This window comes from Amblyomma americanum, chromosome 11 (assembly GCF_052857255.1).
Source record: "Amblyomma americanum isolate KBUSLIRL-KWMA chromosome 11, ASM5285725v1, whole genome shotgun sequence".
NCBI lineage: Eukaryota > Metazoa > Arthropoda > Arachnida > Ixodida > Ixodidae > Amblyomma > Amblyomma americanum.
In genome coordinates this window covers 3,126,031-3,143,639 of record NC_135507.1, presented here as the reverse complement: position 1 = coordinate 3,143,639, position 17,609 = coordinate 3,126,031, and the positions used below count along the sequence as shown (strand labels likewise).

Genomic DNA, 17,609 nt, shown 5'->3' with positions numbered 1-17,609 from the left:
ACTGCTGGTGGCACGGAATAGTTTAGAACATGCCCGGTAACTTCGGAAAGCAAAAAATCTTCAGGGCAACGACAAAAACAAATTTGCATACGGGTACCTGTCAAAAGTCCGGGCTGGGTGCAGCAGTAATCTTCGTTCGAGCTAAAGACAGCTGTCGCTTGCATCTACAAAATCAGGCGTGAATTTACTGAGGATTCGCAAGAGCACCGCCGCTGCTGATCAGCATCGGCACGAAACGAGGATGCCATTTTGGACGCCACGCTCGCCTTAATCGCTCCGGATTCACAAATTTTGATGCAACTTTAAAAATACTGCCTCATAAGGATGACAAAAAAAGATAAACTGAATCCTAAACCGAAGTACAGTCTTTTTGCAATATACTGGACTGCGTTGGAAAGCGTGGAATGGACCATTTTGCGCCATCGTTCAATTTGAGCGATTTGAATAGGCGTCGTAAGTAAAGGATTAACAGGTCAGGATGAGCTTAACATAAGCGGCAGAAGAATGGCTTGAAGGGCTGGACCACGCGAGTTAATGTCCACTTGTCCAACTGCGAGATTCGCCACAGCAGTGCAGGAGTGCCGATTTCTCATCACTAATTTCGTGTTCAGTCGTCGATATGCATTGCAGAAAGGTTTTGGGTACAAGATAGCTTTGAAACGATGGGTTCAACAGGAATATAGCTTATTTCCGTCCTGGAAGCATCTATATAAACTGAGACGGCGCTAAATAACACGTACCATCGGACACGCCTGATCTGTGGGCATATAAATCAGCAGGCACTTACGAAGCAGGTAATTGTTTAATTTTGCCATTTGTAACATCCATGCATGGTTCCACTACGTCGCTGTTTTCGCTTGTTTATTGAGTTTTTTTTTTCAGGTAGAAAAAAGCCCAAGTCATGCTGTTCTTTACGGAACGGATCATTGTTAACCGCTAATTCGCCAAGGCTAGTTATAAACCAATGGTGGCCCATGCGTTCAACGAACGCCGCAGAAAAAAAAGTTCGAGCCGAATTCCAGCCAGTACAGAGCCCGACAGCACTTTGGGACACTTTTGAGCCCAACCTTCTCGGCAACATTACCAAGCGCAGAATTTTTCAGTCCCAACGATTTCGTATCAGCGGCACCGCCACAACAACTTTACACAGAATACGGGTGCGAGAAGCAGGAGCACGATGTAAGCCTCAGGAGGCTTACAAATAGGGCCGCCGACTGCTGCACCTGAGCACTTCCTCTATCAAGGAACGGAGGGACCCTGGTGAAAAAAGCCAAAGCGCGTTTTCATTGCACAATATCTTCAACGCTCCAGACGAACTCCACGGAGAGAGGCTAGGCAGGCTTGACTCAGGACTCGAGCAACAGTCCGTGAAGTATGCGGTTTACGCGCGTGCAGTGCCGTCCCAACTAGTGCAGGAAGTTTGCACAGAAGGTACGAAACGTTCTAAAGAGTTGTTCAGCCCGACAGATCCGTAGCTGCTGCCTCTTGAGTAACAACTGCTGGCAGTGCGATGAATTACGCCCTTTCAACCTTCACCGCGTGCCCGGGTCCTGCCTCTCGGCCCCACTACGACGCAGCCGTGTTAGAAACTCGGCGTCAGCTCCGCGCCCCCCTCGTCAAACAGGAGCACGCTTGCGTCGCGTGTAGCGGCATGGCACGTGCCGGCAGCCTGGCCGCTGATACGCGCAAGTTCCTCCTCTTGAAACAATGACGGCAGTTGACGCGAACGGGCGTCGCACGAACAACGGCCGCGAGGATTCTTCTCTCCCGAACGCTAACGAGACCAGCATGCCCGGAGCTCCGTGCTCGATCCAAGTTGTGTGCAGTGGTGACTGTTCTCAGAGCCCGGACCACGATGCAAGGCTGGCCTATTTTGGAGAAGTTGCGAGGCGACAGTCAGTTATATTTCCGGTTGTAATATTAATATGTTGCAGCGTATCTACATGCTATCCACGAAATGGCCTATATGGGAGTAAAAAAGGAGTGAGCTGCCCTCTAGCGCACTTTATTTGATAGGCAGGGAATGCTGCCCAAGTTCTGGGGCACACTTCAATCACTAAATGTATGGAATGCTCACTCTTGGCAACGGAGGCATATTACCATCGCGAAGCACAGTAACTTGATACAGTTAGCAAAGTGGGGAAGCTTTAAACGTGACACCGAATATATTGAGGTTAGCAAACTGGGGAGACTGAAACGGCAGTTGAAATCTTCGGAACTACTAGCACTTCGCATGTTTTCAACTGAGAAGTGCCAACCTAAGCGTTTTGTATTTTTAGCGAGCGAAATCTACAACAGGGCTCCTGAAAGGGAGGGCTTACTTTCGTTTTGCTCTCATACAAGTGATTCCTGTTTAGTGCGTACAGAGTATATCCGTCGCATTTTTAATCTATTTCTGGAATATTTTCAGCTTATTTGTACCATTGCGTTGTCTCGAGTAGCAGTCGTTAGTGGAGTGGACTTCATCGTTCAACTAAGAAAGGCTATGAGGCGTAATAGCCGATGCAAGGGCCCAAATTGCTCTTTCTCACAGCCTTCCCTTTTCGTTGTTTATTTTTTTCTCTTCGTCGCCCTCCCTGAATGATTCGGTTGAGGCCGCTACTCAAGGGGTGTTGAAATGCGCACAGAAAATAACTTTACAAAACTGCTCCCAGCCAAAACAAGACAGCATATTATCTTCCTCCATGGTTCCTCCGCTATGTTCGTGAACCCACCAAAAGCTCCGGGACGAGCAATCTCACCAACCTTTATATTTTCCGTCAATTTTTGCACGGGCCTACTTTATATCGTTTGGTAGGCGCTGTATTGAAAATCGCTGATCTAGTAATGAGTCAATTTTCACGGCTGAACTTGTCTACTACCCTATACTGGATTAGGTTTACATAAAGCAAGTATTCTAGATATTAGCGAATGAACTTAATCTGGAATAAATGCGGTGTCCTTTAGCGATATCTTCCTAATCAAAAGCACTTTTCAAGCCTGTACTAACCAAAGGATACATCTCATGTAATGCACGAATTTAGAGAAGACCACCGCGAGCAATGACAAACTTGATGACGATGCACCAAGACCATTACAACAATAGGTATAGAAAATCCGTAGGAGTTTGTTTTGACTCTCAATAGAGAGCGTGGCCTTCCTGCTGGCAGAAGCTTTCCTTTTCTTTTTTAGTGTACTGACACCTGTATGACGCCTGCAGACTGAAGCGAGCTTATCAAACTTTGTGCGCCATCTTGAACCGCAGCCCGCGCACAAGGTGTAAGAACGCCGCAAAGAACACGCTGAAAGAGCTCCTTAAAGGTACTGGACCTCCTCAGCCTCGTCCTCCTCTTCCTCACACAAGCCCTCAGCCTGCGTCTTCTCAGGCTGTGCTGTCGCCGACCGAGCAACCAGCTCGCACCGGGCTGGCGCGCGCGGGCTCGTAAAACCGGCGGCCCGTCTGTCCCCACAGTCGAAAGCAACCGCCTGTGCACAGAGCAATGGCCAGAGCGCGCGCGCTCCATAAGCGCCCTCGACGCCGTTCTTTCGTCGGCACAGCACGCACGCCCGTTTGCCCGGGCCTCCGTAGCGCTGTCATTTACGGCGGCACGCAGATTTTTCTCCTCCTTCTCGAGCCCGCACGGCCACATCTGGCGCTCTCGCAGGTTATTAGTGGCGCCGTGATGGGCTGCAGTGCCTGCAAGCGGCCAGAGTCAGCGATCTGCCCGCGAGTTGGCTTGGCGTCCAAGTGGCGGCGCAGCAGCGAGCTTAGCATTGTTTGGTTTATGGGGGTTTAACGTCCCAAAGGACTCAGGCAACGAGGGACACCGTAGTGAAGGGCTGGGATTCTTTAACGCGCACCGACATTGCACAGCACACGGGCCTTTAGCATTTCGCCTCCATCGAAATTCGACCGCCGCGGCCGGGATCGAACCCGCGTCTTTCGGGTCAGCAGCCGAGCGCCGTAACAACTGAGACACCGTGGCGGCGCAGCTTAGCATTGTTCACTCTGCGCAACCTCCCTACTGCTAACGCTTCTCTCAACGAAAATAGGCAAACATGAAAAATTAAAGCTGCATACAGTCCGTAGGCACCCACCACATCTTGGTCGGAGGGTTCTGTTGGAGTTTGTTTCATGACAACAGAAGCGCCCCCCTCGGTTTCGGGAGATGGCCAGTTCGACTCCCGCTGTCCGCCGGAAAGCCATCGTTTCTTCAAATGGGTGCACGCTTATGGTCCGGCATGATGCTCGGCTTTTAAGGGCGGGATTTCTTGGGAAAGGAGCCGGCGCATTCAAATTCTGTTCCTTAGAGGTTGAACAGGCACTCCTTAAAGCGCCATAGTGGCACTTCAGACAACAAGTCCAACACGTGGGAGGCAGCAGGTCCAAGTAGCAGTTAGTGTTAACTGAAGAAAAACTCATACCACGTTATATTTATACTCGCAACACTAGGCTGAACTTTCTACTAAAGATTTATTAAGCTCCAGCGCCACAAATTGAACTAGATTCACTAAGTGCCATCCGCATGGATCAAAAAAACTATCAACATCTTGTAGGACTGAAGTTTCGGCTGATGCGTTGATGCTAGCGTATATTAATGCGATAGCGTAAGAGTCCACATTCCGCAAAAATGGCAGCGTGTTTCCCGAAATTAGCTGGCGGATCAGGAGAGGTCACTTGATCTTGTGACGTCATCACAACCTGCCCACCACTGCGGAGGGAAAACGCAGGGAATGGAGCTTATTGCGTTGCCGCTTGAACCTAGTTCGTCATATTGAGTAGTTTATCAGGGAGATAAATGATGTTCAGCCTTCCTAATGGGCAGCGCCTTAGGCTTCGAGGCTACTCACTATCGGGCTGGCAACAGTTTGGAAACGAATGCGTTGAAACGACGCAAAAATCCCACGCACATTCCCCCTCTGCTCTGCCTTCCACGAGGAAGGCGCATGCACGCTAGCTTGGAGGCGCGCCTAAGTATACCTCTAACATCCGATTATTTGCCGACGATTGTGCAATTTACCGCCTGATTTCTAGAAGAACTGATGCCGACATCCTTCAGCAAGATCTATAGCCCCAATCGAAACTTTGTGCAAACATTGGTTGATGTCCCTTGATCGTGCTAAAACATGTATGATTTCTTTTCACTACAGGCAATCCCACATTCCCCTGAATGTTTATTTTTGGTTTTGAAGCGTCTTCCATAATTACATGTTAGTGTATGGGCATTGTTTTAACTCACGCCCTATCATGGTCTTCACATATCCCGGACATTGCTAATGACGCTAACCGCACCCTTTCCTCTCTACGTGCAGTCTTCGTTTTTCTGCCCCTTCCATCAAGTTATTAGCGTACCAAACTTTCGTCCGACCTAAATTAGAATTGCTTCAGCATTATGGGACCCTCATCATTCAGTCAAACCTCGCACTAACCCTCGAAAAAGTACAAAATCGCGCTATCCGCTTCATTTATTGCGATTACTCATATTATACTAGTTATCTTCTTATATGTCACACCCATCCCTCGTGTAATGTCCCATACCCGGGACCTCTGAGGTAATAAATAAATAAAACATCATTTCTGGGAACAGAGACTACTGCCAGCGAGGAGCACTGCAAACACTTTTGTAGTTGTGTGGTTATTGTTCGAAAAATTTAGCTGCGATTGCAGCGAAAGTTCTCTCAAGTAAGCGTAATGAATGAAACCATGCATGCCTCTGAAGGTTCCCCACTACCCGCTCTCCACGGTGCCGAGCGGCGCTGATAGAAGCGCCGCCGCTCGGCAGCTTTCCAACTCACGGCTCGTTCACACTTTGGCATCCGGAGGCGAGAGCGAGCGGAACCCGCCGACGCGACCGAGATTCCGCCGAAATAGCCAAAAAAAAGTCGGATCAGTCGATGACCGATTTCTGCCGCCGGAAAAATCACGCTAATTCCCACTGGCCCTTAGGACGGCAAGGAGGAAGTTGCGTAGCCGCGGCGATATACATGGCGGCGCCCTTCGAAGCCGGACCCGACGCCTCGGACTGAATTTATCCTGTTACTGCCGTTTTCAGTAGATTCTTTGGCCATAAATGGGAAACCGGTCTTTCGCTTCATCTCATCTCGCCTACAACAAAACGCAAGAGCGATAAATTTCCTTTATTTTTATATATAGTGACGATTCTGCAGCTTCTATGGGTATAAAGAGCAGCGTCGGTTTGTTGAAGAAGTTTTTCACGTTTTAACAACTAGATGGCTCTACTAGGCTGAGCTTATTGTTCGTCTTCGTTTGCATAAGCTGAACAAAAGGTGAGAATGCGAGAAATGGCGTAACGTCACGCAGAATACCTGTGTTTAGTGTACGTAAGCGTGCATACGCTTATGGGGCGTAGAGTGCATCGATTTAAAGTCTTCTTAAACTGCATCTGTGACGCCACGAGCAGACGACAAGCACACGACGAGGCGTGGAGGCGCACGCTTAACGCGAGAGGTCGCGGTCGAAGCGGCGACGTGGTGGCCATACGTGGTGACCGGAAAGTTAACGGGGGAGCATTTCGGGGGCGACGGATTTCTCTCTCTCCCGCCGCCGCCGATTGCCCAAGTGTGAACGAGCCACTGCAGTGGACCGCAATCTTTTCGCAAACGGTGCGTACCGGCCTTGCAGCCTAGATTTTGCCACGGCGATCCTTAACTGAAAAATGTTCGTTGTGCCGAGAATGCACGTCTCCTAACCGTGTGCGCAGGTACTACGCGGTGATCCACCCGGTGCGCTCTCGATACCTGTGCACCTTCAGCCAGGCTCGGCGGGTGATCATCTTCATCTGGCTCGCAGCGTTCCTCACGGCGCTGCCCATCATCTTCGTGCAGGTAAGGAAGGATGAGGAGGACGCTGTGAAGAAAGTCCAAGGGACACGTGAACCACGCCTTGAGGAATGGAATTCAGGGGGTTAAAGGCAGAAAAAGCTAACGCAGCCTTCCTCAAAAGCATTCGCCCACCAGACTTGCTTCTTAGAAGTCATGCACTGTGGCTCCTTGCGTATTTCCAGCGTCCCAGACATCTCAATGGAGTAAGGAACTCGCGTCCTAGTTCCTCCGAACATAGGAATTCGAGAGGTTTTACAGAGACCCCCACTGCACGGCTAGGAAGCCAACCCCTTTCGCTGAATACTACTTTTCACGAAGGCTCTATATACAACGCACTGAAGTCATCGAAAATGCCGTAGTAGCGGCAGCCTTTCCGTCTCTCCTCGCTCCGCCACCTCCTCTCCTCACTGGCGTGTGTGCGGCAAGCCCAGTCTCGCCTCCGTTGGCGTTTAAAATGAAATTAAAAAGAAAAACAACACATGGAATACGCGACCCGCCTCTTCCCATTGGTGCTTGCATTTAAGCAAGTTACTCCGTATGCGTCGTTTTGACGCAGCCCGGCCGTTTTGCGGAGCGCGCAAATAAACAAAAGACGGCTTGTAAGACTGGCTCATAACGAAACTCGCGAAGCGACTTCCCTGTGGCTCTCTGAACTTTTTTTTTTCCGGTTTGCAAAGGGTTTTTATAAATTCGCGTTGGCAAAAGTAAATTACAGAGTCGGAGAGCTTTAACTAAGTTCCCGGGCACATTAGCATACAACGCACTTTTTTTCTGCGCACTCGCAAAGCGCCTTTCCTTTCAGCACTCAAGTTGAATAACTCATTCACCATTGCAGTGAGCTCACTTTCTTTTACGAGAGTGAATTGCACGCTGAAAGATCAAATCTAAGCCTCCCCTGTACTCGAAGGGGTTAAGGGAGAAGAGCGGTCTGGGGCGGGGACGACTGGTGCTGAAGGAAGAGATGTAACCTTCCGTGCTGCCATTAGCATATCCAAATATAAGCCCAATCGGAGACTTCCGGCTCGGAATTCCGGATCGCGCTGTTGGAATTCGCTCCGTCCCGTAGAATTACCTATCAGCGAGATTCTTCCTCGGGCACCATATATACTTCTCCGCAGCTGGAAACGTGAAAGCCGAAGGAGGTCTGCCCCGAGCAGCGGAAATTAGCGGAACTGCCAGTCGAGCCAAATGGCATACCCATCGTATCTTCGCCTGTCATCAGGGCTCCATCAATGTACGGAGAAGCCTCCCCGCTGTGATGGTCAGTCGATGGCGTCGCCACGAGCAGCGTATCTACTTCATCGCTGGCCACAACCGCTCCCCGGCAGCCAAGCGCTCGTCTGCGTCGTTCCCTTTCCATCCCTCGCGTTCCTTTTGCGCTATTTTTCCATCATTAACGTTACCTAACTTGCCCAACTTTCGGCTTTAATTAAGCGACTTCAAAGCTGCCATTAGCGGTTGGCGTTTCGCCTCGATATCGGGCGCTCAATACAAACACTGCGGCAACAAAAAATGTCTTCGCTTTCTTTTCAAATCGCGGAATGCAATAAATAGCAAACCATTCGCACAAACCAACACCGTTCGATACTCATCGCTTCCCAACCACTCGCCGCAGTGACTGTTTCGGCAAATACTAGGGTTCTAAAAAACTGACACATATGTACCTGAGCGTAGGTTCATTGAAAAAAGGACAAACTTGAACCCCTTCTAGTGATATCAGTTGCCTGTAAGCCTTCTCACTGTTCCGATCTAAGAAGTGTGTTTTCGTTTGTGAAATAATGAAAAAAAAAACAAAAAAACCGCAGTGCCTGAGTAGTCGTGGCTTCCAGCTACCGAGCGCGAGGTCGCAGGAGCGAATCCCGGCCTCGGCAGCAACATTTACACCGCGGCAAAATGCGAAAATGCTTGCTTACAGTGCTGTATAAGCGTATTTTAAAGCACTCCATCAATCCGCAGCCCTTCACTGCGGCCGACCTTTCTTTATTCTCCTCTTCATGTCTTCTTCGATCTCATGCCTCACGGCGCCGGTTGAGGTGCTTACGGAGGGTGTGCCATTTATTGCGTCTTTTTTTTTTGCCAGAAAAAATTCAGGGAGTTCTTTTGTTTTTTAATTAGCCGAATGTCGCAACCGACGTATGCAAGATTTTTCGGCTATTAAAAGTGCTCCATCAGGGAATGTGGCGAAAACCAAAGGTCATGTCAGACTGAGCCTATATAAGTACAGTGTGCCGTTAGAAAGAATTCATTTTTAACCAAAAAAAAAGCCAAGTACAAGGCAATTTCCAATCAATATATGTCAATCTAATGAGAGGCTTACTAGGACGTCACGGAGTCAACAAACCGTGCGCTGCGCTGACAAAATCGCGTGATACTACCGGGTTGTGAGCGGACTATGAGTGGGCCCGGGCATGCATGAACTTATCACACATAAGAAGAAAAATTAAAGAAAATGTTATATGATTCTTTACGAGAAATAACAAGCATCAAACACTTACATTAAAAAAAACGTTGCACAATGTTTAAAACGCGATAGTATGAAAACGGATAAGGAATTCGTACAGAGGTGAGCATGGAAGTTTAACGAGGAAGGTATACGCGGGTGCGACGGAACAGGCGACGAGCTACGCCGAAAGACTAGCGAAAAGAGCTGCAAGCGCTGCGCAGACTAAAGCAGTGGCTCTCAACATGTGTTCTTGGAAATTCCATGCTGTGCTTTTGCGTGCCCTCGAGCACATAATTCCACGGATGGCTGAATCCCTGCTTTTCAATCACCTATTTTATTTTGGGAGTAACGAACTGCAGTCGCTTAGAGCAGATGTTTCATTTTATTGCCAGTTATTATTATTGAAATTTTGATATTTTTATGGAGCTGTGCACCTGTGTGCTGTCTTGTGCGTGCATTTCAGTCATGAAGAGATGAAAGCCAATGAACACAGGATTCCTTAGCACATTTTGAAACCTGGCCGGCCTTCATGAGGCTAAAAACAATTAGAACATTTATACTAAAGGATTGATGGCTCTGTCCAAATTCTCGCTTAAGAAGGACGTGCCTGCTTCCAAGAACAGAAAAAAAACAATACAGGCGCGCCTGGAACAAGAAATACGCAAACAAAATTAGCCTGCCGAAGCTGCAAGCTCTGGATAAACTGGGAAAACGAGACTGGCAGGCTTAATGACTTCTGCACGTGCTACGAGGATAACAGGTCCACAGTGCAAATTTGGCCCAGGCAGCGTGGTATCAGCACTATACGCCGTGAGCAACTTAAGTTAAATGTGATTCGCATTGTTATTGTTTATCAGGTTTGCCGCCGACATTTTTAAGGTAAAACGCTCAACTCATGTTTTTTCTTCTTTGGGTAAGTCCCGAAGGTCGCGCAAGGTAATGCGTTCAGAACAAAATGTTTTAACGACCCAGTTGCATAACTATAGGAGCCAAATCCAATATTCAGATATAAATTATTACTAAAATACCATCGTAATTTCTGCCTTGAAAACATGTATAAATACACCATAGCTAATATCCTTGTGAACGTTTGACTGATAAGTGTGCATAAAACGTTTTCTCTTTTCTCGACTTCTGTTCATGAGGATTTCGCTCATTTTTATAACGAAAAGAGCTTCTCACTTGGACTTCTGCATTTCCATTTGTTTCCGGATCGAAGCTGTGGCTCACTTTAGGCTGCTCCTTCTTCCGGCTGCTGAGCATGATTTCGCGGTGTTGATTGCGGCCGCGTCTGCCGTATTTTGATACTAACATACAAAACTACTCCGTGCACTAAAATGCCGCTACACAGTAAGCACCGCGCAATGGCCAGCCCTGTATTACAGAGCGTCTCATAGCGAAGTGCTGCTGTGACCAGTTTAGAACCCCTTAGCCTACCTTTGATTCTAGTTGGTATAGTTATGGTAGTCGCGTACTAGCACGTATCGTATTACCATAACAGTGAGATTTCCCATCCTTGTGTGATAGTCAGGTGAGAACTTCGGTTCCGGCAGTCTAGATACCATATGAGGCATTGGAGAGTTTTCGTACAGCTGCCTCTCTCACCATTCAGTCACATTCTACGTGGCACTTGCGTAGGTAGTTCCAACGACCGCCGCTATAATCGATGGTGGCACTGGTGAACACTCTCAAACGTTAGGTCACATGCAGCATAAATACCCCCGAAAGTAGAAGACTGGCGGCAGTCACTGTCGGAATTTAGTCGGTAGAGCACCGCACGCAACATGCCGAGGTCGTGGGTTCGGATCTCACCGGCGGGATGTGTTTTTATTAATTTGTAATCGTTTCGCTTTCGGTAAAAAATGATTTCACTACGGTTTTGCCCATGATCAGGGCCAAGAATTTAAGAATAAAAATTATAGAGGTAATCAATTTTATTGATGCGGAGAATCGCCCTAATTGTGCTGAGTCGTTATGTGCAAATAAAAAAACTGGAGCGGACACAAGCTCCGCGCTAAGAGTATGACGCAGTATCGAAATGAGTTAATTTAAATATATGCGGAATTGGTCTTTCTCTACTTTACGTTCATGAATCCATGGGAGTCCTCAAACCACTCCTGGCGCAGTGGTGCGCAGCGGTTAAGCGATGCGCCACTGCCCCGCGATGGCAGGTGCTCCCAGCGGTGGGCGTTGTGCGACCCAGGTTGCTCTTCCCGAGTATCTCTCACAACCAATCATTAATTTAACTGCCGCCTGTCATGGTGGGCAGCTTGCTCACTATCCGGTGGGAAGGTTATGATGACGCTGCGAGGCCACGTGACGAATGTGACCCACCTGTCTCCCAGGTTGCTTCTCGGGGGATTTTTCGCTCACGTCGACAACGCCGAACTTTCAGAGACACGAGCTCCTTGACGATATCGCGTTAATAAATTCCCGGTCCGTGTCTGCTAATGACGTGGTTAAGTCCTTTCGTTGCACGTAGTTTTTTTTTTTCTCGCTCCTCCATCCCTTCCCTCACGGCGCGTTTGAGGTGTCCAGCGAGAAATGAGACACTTACGGCGCCTTTCCTTTTGCGATAACGAATCTTTATGCTCCAGGTGCACGTGGAGATGGGTCTTCGGCGGCGCGCCTACTGGTGCATGCGCGACGAGGCGAGTCCCAGCGCGTGGCGCTCCTTCGAGATCTACATGCTCATCCTGGTGCTGTGCATACCCACACTGGTCATGGGCTACGCATACGCCAAGATATGCGCCCAGCTCTGGATGGTGGTCCGGGAGAGGGCGCACCTCACATCCGGCACGTAAGTTCCACCTTCGCGATGGCGGGCTGGCTAATGCGCTCACAATATTTGTAACCGCACCAGGTGCCGTGTTTCGCCATTTTTCGCTTATGTGCGCCTTCTTTGGTCCTCTATCATTGGTCGTGGCTTACCGATAACGTAGTCCGTGGCAGACGGTAGCAATAATTGAGGAATAAACGAAGAGAAAACGGAACGACACAGTGCAAAACGCTAAAAAATACGGCGCCGATGTCTAAAACTCCGTTTTATGCCGCCACCGCCTCCGCAGTCTAAGAATAAAGGCGCGAGATAGTGCAAGAGACGTTTAACGGAGCTTCTTAAGCAAGGCCCTCAGGAATTACTTTGCAGATGGGAAATATATAGTTCGTAAGTACTTATTTATACAGCGCTCACAATTTCTCGACACTCAGTTCCCACACTTCTGTGTGACTTCGCCCTAAAAAGGGTTTAGCAGGACATGCACTTCCCTCATCAAACGAATAAGATCACGTATTTTCCCTTTGAAATGCAGTGACCCGTGCAGGATAGAACATTACAACCTACCTAGATTTCCCCACCGCATTTCCCTTTCTCCGAATTTTTTTCAGTGCTATTGTACGCAAGCACTCACCTTATGCTACCACTCTTGTTTTGTGCAGGGCTTGCACGGAGATGCTTGAAAAGACGCCCGGAAAGCCGGGCTTCGGCGTCAACGGCGACAAGAGGTTCCTCGGCAAGCCGTCACGCGCCGATGAAGACACAGTCAAGCAGGTACTATCGGGAAACGAAGTGGCCACTGCAGGCTTCAATGCATCGCAGCGTCACCAGAGTCACCCAGTGGTCCCACAATGGCGCGCCCATTTCATGCGCCAAGGGGTGCTCGTCAGGAAGCGTCTGCTCCGCTTCCTTAGGGCTTAGTGCGAGAAGCTGTCCATACGATGAGTCGACAAGCTGGCTCGCTTCCCGGCGCATGCCGCCACTCAGATAAGGCATCGGCGCGTTGCACCGCCTTTTTATTTTACGAGCAGCTCGGTGCTGTCGGCTGCTGGGGCTGCCGGAGTTCTGCTTCTCGTAGCAAGCCGAAGGAACACCGGGGCACTGTGAGAACGCCGCACCCACCATCCCCCCCTCCCCCACACACACTTTTTTTGCGTGCGTTATTGCGTCCTGGGCACTTCTGCCCACTGTAGTGCATACGTACAGTACAAAGCGACGCCAGCATGAGCAAAACAGGAAAGGTAGTAGGATGAAGCTGGTGCATACACGCCCCGTGCAAACAGGGATTGCGAAGAAACACAGCTAATCGAGTATGTGCCCGCGCCTCACCATTTCGGCCATGCAGTCGCTCGCGCAGACTGGCGCAATATGTCTGAGTCAGTTTTCGTACCTTCCAGCAGCTGGACACTGTTTGCGCAGCAAGAAATGGTGCTTACTGCTAATACACTGCACAGTGAGAGTAGTGGACGTATGCGGTAGCCGCTACACAATCAGATCCAAGTGTGGCATCGGTCCGCGTTTGTGGCTAGGGCGAAAGACCAAAGGACGCAATTCCCGCCTGCGTGTTTTACGGTGGTCATTCGATTACGTAATTTACAAGATGACATTGAGTCAAGCACTGTACTGTACATCAAGGACGAGGAAACCTCCTGCGCATGTCTTCTGACTATTCCTGTCAGCATTCCAAGGTTCTTTTCTGGCACAGTGGGCGCAATCCAGCATCACTGCCTGCAAGAGCGTCGACTGCTGCCAGCACATGCGTAGGGCCTTCACTTGCGCCACCATATCAAAAGATATTCATGATATTCATGTTCGTGCGAACTACTGCGATTTTGATTGGCTAACTCAATCGTGTCTTGACTGCGTCTTACCGTTACACTGGCTGCTCGTCTCATATATTCAATTCAGTGAGATTGATTGGTTGATTGATTAATTATTGATTGATTGATTTGATTGACTGATTGACGCAGGTGATCAAGATGCTGATCCTGGTGGTGTCCCTGTTCGTGCTCTGCTGGGCTCCCATCCTAATCCTGAACGTGCTCACAGCGTTCGGCAGCGTCTCGGCGCTCAACTACTCCTACCTGAAGCCGCTGCGCACCTGCTTCCACCTGCTCTCCTACCTCAACAGCTGCGTCAATCCGCTCGTCTACGGCTTCATGTCTCGCTCCTTCCGGGTGTCCTTCCGGGACGCCATCCTTGGATGCGTGCGGCAGCGCGGTCCCCCGCAGCGGGGCACCACGCTGCGACTGAGCCGGACACGCACCACCAGCCTCAGCTTGGGGCGCTCGGCCACGTACGTCACGTGACGCCAGCCTCCGCAGCCGGGCATCCGCTGCATCCGATGGACCAGCTGCGGCGCTGCACCCGGAGCCATCGCCACGAACGGATAACGCGATGCGGGGCACCTCGAGTAGTGAGCGCCGCGCACTAGGCGCTCGTGGGTCCCTTGTCAGGATCCCTGCTGGGCGTGCCACCGTCCGCGTGGAGGTACAGCGGACGGCAGTGGCTGCTCCTGCGAAATGACTCGAAGCAAATGGATCGCCTGGGTCCTGGAACGACAGCCGGAACCTCGGAGCATGCCTAGCCATGTACGCGGATCCTTCCCAAACGACGGACGGCACATTTGCCAGAGAACTGTGATGCAGCATACTCACTACGGACGCCCAAGGGCGAGAGTATACCGTCTCAGGAGTTATCGAAGACGCTTTTCATCGCTGCTTCGAAAGTTGTAACTCTTAAAAACTCTACAAGGGAAACACTCCTAGCCTTTCAGGAGCGAGAGTCAAACGCCCGACTAATGCGCTTTGAAAATCCTTGCAAGGACACAATGGACGGAAGTGCACTTTAGCCCAGCCTCTTCAGGGTTGACCACAGAAGGGAAGAGACGGTGCTTCGTGGCCAAAGGTCAGCCAAAAAAAGAGTTATCTTGCAATTACTGTACCAAGAGGCAGAATTGTACAGTGTCGCAGGAAAAACAAGAATGCAAAATGAGAGGCCAACACATATCCAAATTTGAACTTGTTGTAATCAAGAGCTCGTCGTTACATACAGCAGTAAGCAGCTTCAGGATTTAGAGGAGGTCCTCACACAGTGATGCGCGCGAAGGTAACATGTCTGCAGGTTCTGTTATCAGGATGGAGATTCCATGACGACTGGATATAACAGGCTTAAACACGCAATTAGAAATTGCCCCTTGTAAAACAAGGAAAACGTAATTTGGGATTGTAATAGCATCCGCAAGTCTGTCGACATGAAGAGCGATAAGTAGCGTCAACTTTGTCCATATCCTGAGATCTAATTTTAGATTTAGAATGAGGTGGCGCAGCAGCTCCGGACGCCCAAAAAGGCATCTTGTGGCACGGGGAAGTTTGGTTTGAAATGATAACAACAGGCGGCAGATTCAAGAACGGTACGGCAAAGCTGAATGCTCCTGCATTACTGTCTTAGTGGCTCCAGCACAGTTTGTAAGGAAGCTTTAGGCGCCCTCTTTTAACGTGTGATGCCGACACAGAAAAAAAAATTGCGTTTTTCTTTCCATCCCATCATGTCTTCTTGATGAGTGCAAGATGACAATGTAATTCGCCCTGTTTCCCTGCTGCACACACCTGCCCGAAGCACTTTTCCTGTCAGCGGCTCGTCCTACTTTCTGTCTCTTTCTCGCTCATCTGACGAGGATAACCCTTCGGACTTTCCTGAACATCACCAAATCGTCTTCGTGTCCGCAACCGAGGTCTACAGCAGCGATAGCCTGGCCTATGTTTAGCTCAAGTTACCTGCGGAGACATCGGACACGTCGCTCGCACAGGCGTCTGGTGTGGACGACATTTCGATGAGGTGCCGAAGCTCCTCTCGTCCGACTGACAGAACAAAAGCCGACCAAGACTCGTTGTATTTTTGTGTGTCTGTGTCCGGTGGTCCAAGACGTCCTGTGGCCACCATCGGCCGAGAGTGGCTCACCGAAACCAACGTGAATCTGAGGCCTGTGGATGGATCCGATGCGCGCGTATTTCAGTGCACTCTTGCGCCGGCCTGGTGACCGGAGCGGAGTAGTGAAAGACTGACTGAAAAGCTCAGCCTACAGCACGGCCACTGAAAGCTTTCAGGACTCGCGTATTGAGTCGAGGCGAAGAACACACATCGGTCAGAAACATCGTGTACGTTACCGCGGCTAATATACATGATGTGTCATTTTATTCAACCCGCAACTTTTTTAATGGTATTATTCTTCGGGGCATCGCACTGGAGAACAAGTTATCTGGCCAGTTGGATACGTACTATTGGGGACAAAATTTTACAGGGCACGCGACTGGTGATATCTGCTTATAGGTGCGAATGCGCTATTGTTCGGCGTATTTCACTAGCACATATTATACAGGGTGTTTCACCTAATTAAGGCTTTATACAATTTTAAAAAATAGCCATTTTTAGTGATAAGAACGCTTTTTTCGGCATAGCGTTGTCAGCGGTGTAGTACACCGGGATACAGCTAAGTCCTCCTACCTAGCAGCCTGGATAACTCATATTGGATAGTTAACTTTTTAACTGTCACTGTTAGCCTCCTTAATTATTGACAGGAGTGTATACCCTAACGTAAGTAATATCCCTATCAGTTTTTAGAATTTTGAAAATGCGGTTTCCCTCGGAGCTGTGGACGAACAAATTTTGTGTACAGCGCTAGAATGTATGCGCTTTCGAGAAGCTTGCAGATAAAGCAACCTCTCCAGCACGCGTAACTCGTCGAAATAGCCCAAATTTGTTGGGCCACAGTGCCGAAGGTAACAGCAGATTCAAAATTCAAAAAACTGATATGGATGTTACTAAAGGTGAGCTACACGCCTGTCAGTAATTAAGGAGCCTAACAGCAATAGTTGGAAAGTTCTCTATTCAGTATTAGTTAACCAGCCTGCTAGTTAGCACGTCTTAGCCGTATTTCGATGTACTCCACTGCTGACAATGCTATGCCGAAAACAAATCGTTATTCTAACTCAAAAAGACGATTTTTAAAAATTGTGTAATGTCTTAGGCGAATTACCTTGTAGAGCCCAAGGCCTAGTCATCTCCACAGCGTGATCTGCAACCACCGGCTGATGACAAGGCTTTTTATGTCGATCATGTGTCCTGGGCACTTTTGTCTCCGACAGTACATTGTTCTAGCATATCTTAAACTGTTAATTTCTTAACCTGATCAAACTACCTTTGAAATTCGATTTGTTGTGCTGAATAAACTTAAGCGTCCTGTGAAGTCAGTTCGAGTTGTGCTCAACATCAGCCTGCGTACGCAAACGTTCTCTTGGTGAAAGGAACATATGCCCTGTGAAGGCTGTCATATCCTCTCAAGGTAAATCAGTGAGATCGCTAAGTGTTTTGGACAAACGCTTCAGCGAACTTCTCTCTAAAAACATCTCAACTAGATTTCTTTCTCTGCTTCCAAAACAGCTTTTTCTCTGCGTCGTCTATCAAATATTGCAGGCCGCAACTCATGCGAATGATGTTTGTCTGTTACATACACGCTGTAGAGATTTCCTTCAGTTTTACACCCGTCTCGTGGACACGTTAAAAACTGTG

At 49.0% G+C, this 17,609-nt stretch overlaps 1 protein-coding gene across 1 annotated transcript in view; it reads left to right on the top strand.

Moving 5' to 3' along the window:
• LOC144111001 (QRFP-like peptide receptor) overlaps positions 1–17,286 on the top strand; it is a 131,400-nt gene extending 114,114 nt beyond the window's left edge. Inside the window, exons 3-6 of the mRNA XM_077644084.1 lie at positions 6,702–6,825; positions 11,863–12,065; positions 12,704–12,815; positions 14,012–17,286. Coding sequence (XP_077500210.1) covers positions 6,702–6,825; positions 11,863–12,065; positions 12,704–12,815; positions 14,012–14,350 — 778 coding nt within the window. The 3' untranslated portion in view covers positions 14,351–17,286. The remainder of the gene's footprint in view (positions 1–6,701; positions 6,826–11,862; positions 12,066–12,703; positions 12,816–14,011) is intronic.
• The last annotated feature ends 323 nt before the right edge of the window (positions 17,287–17,609 follow it).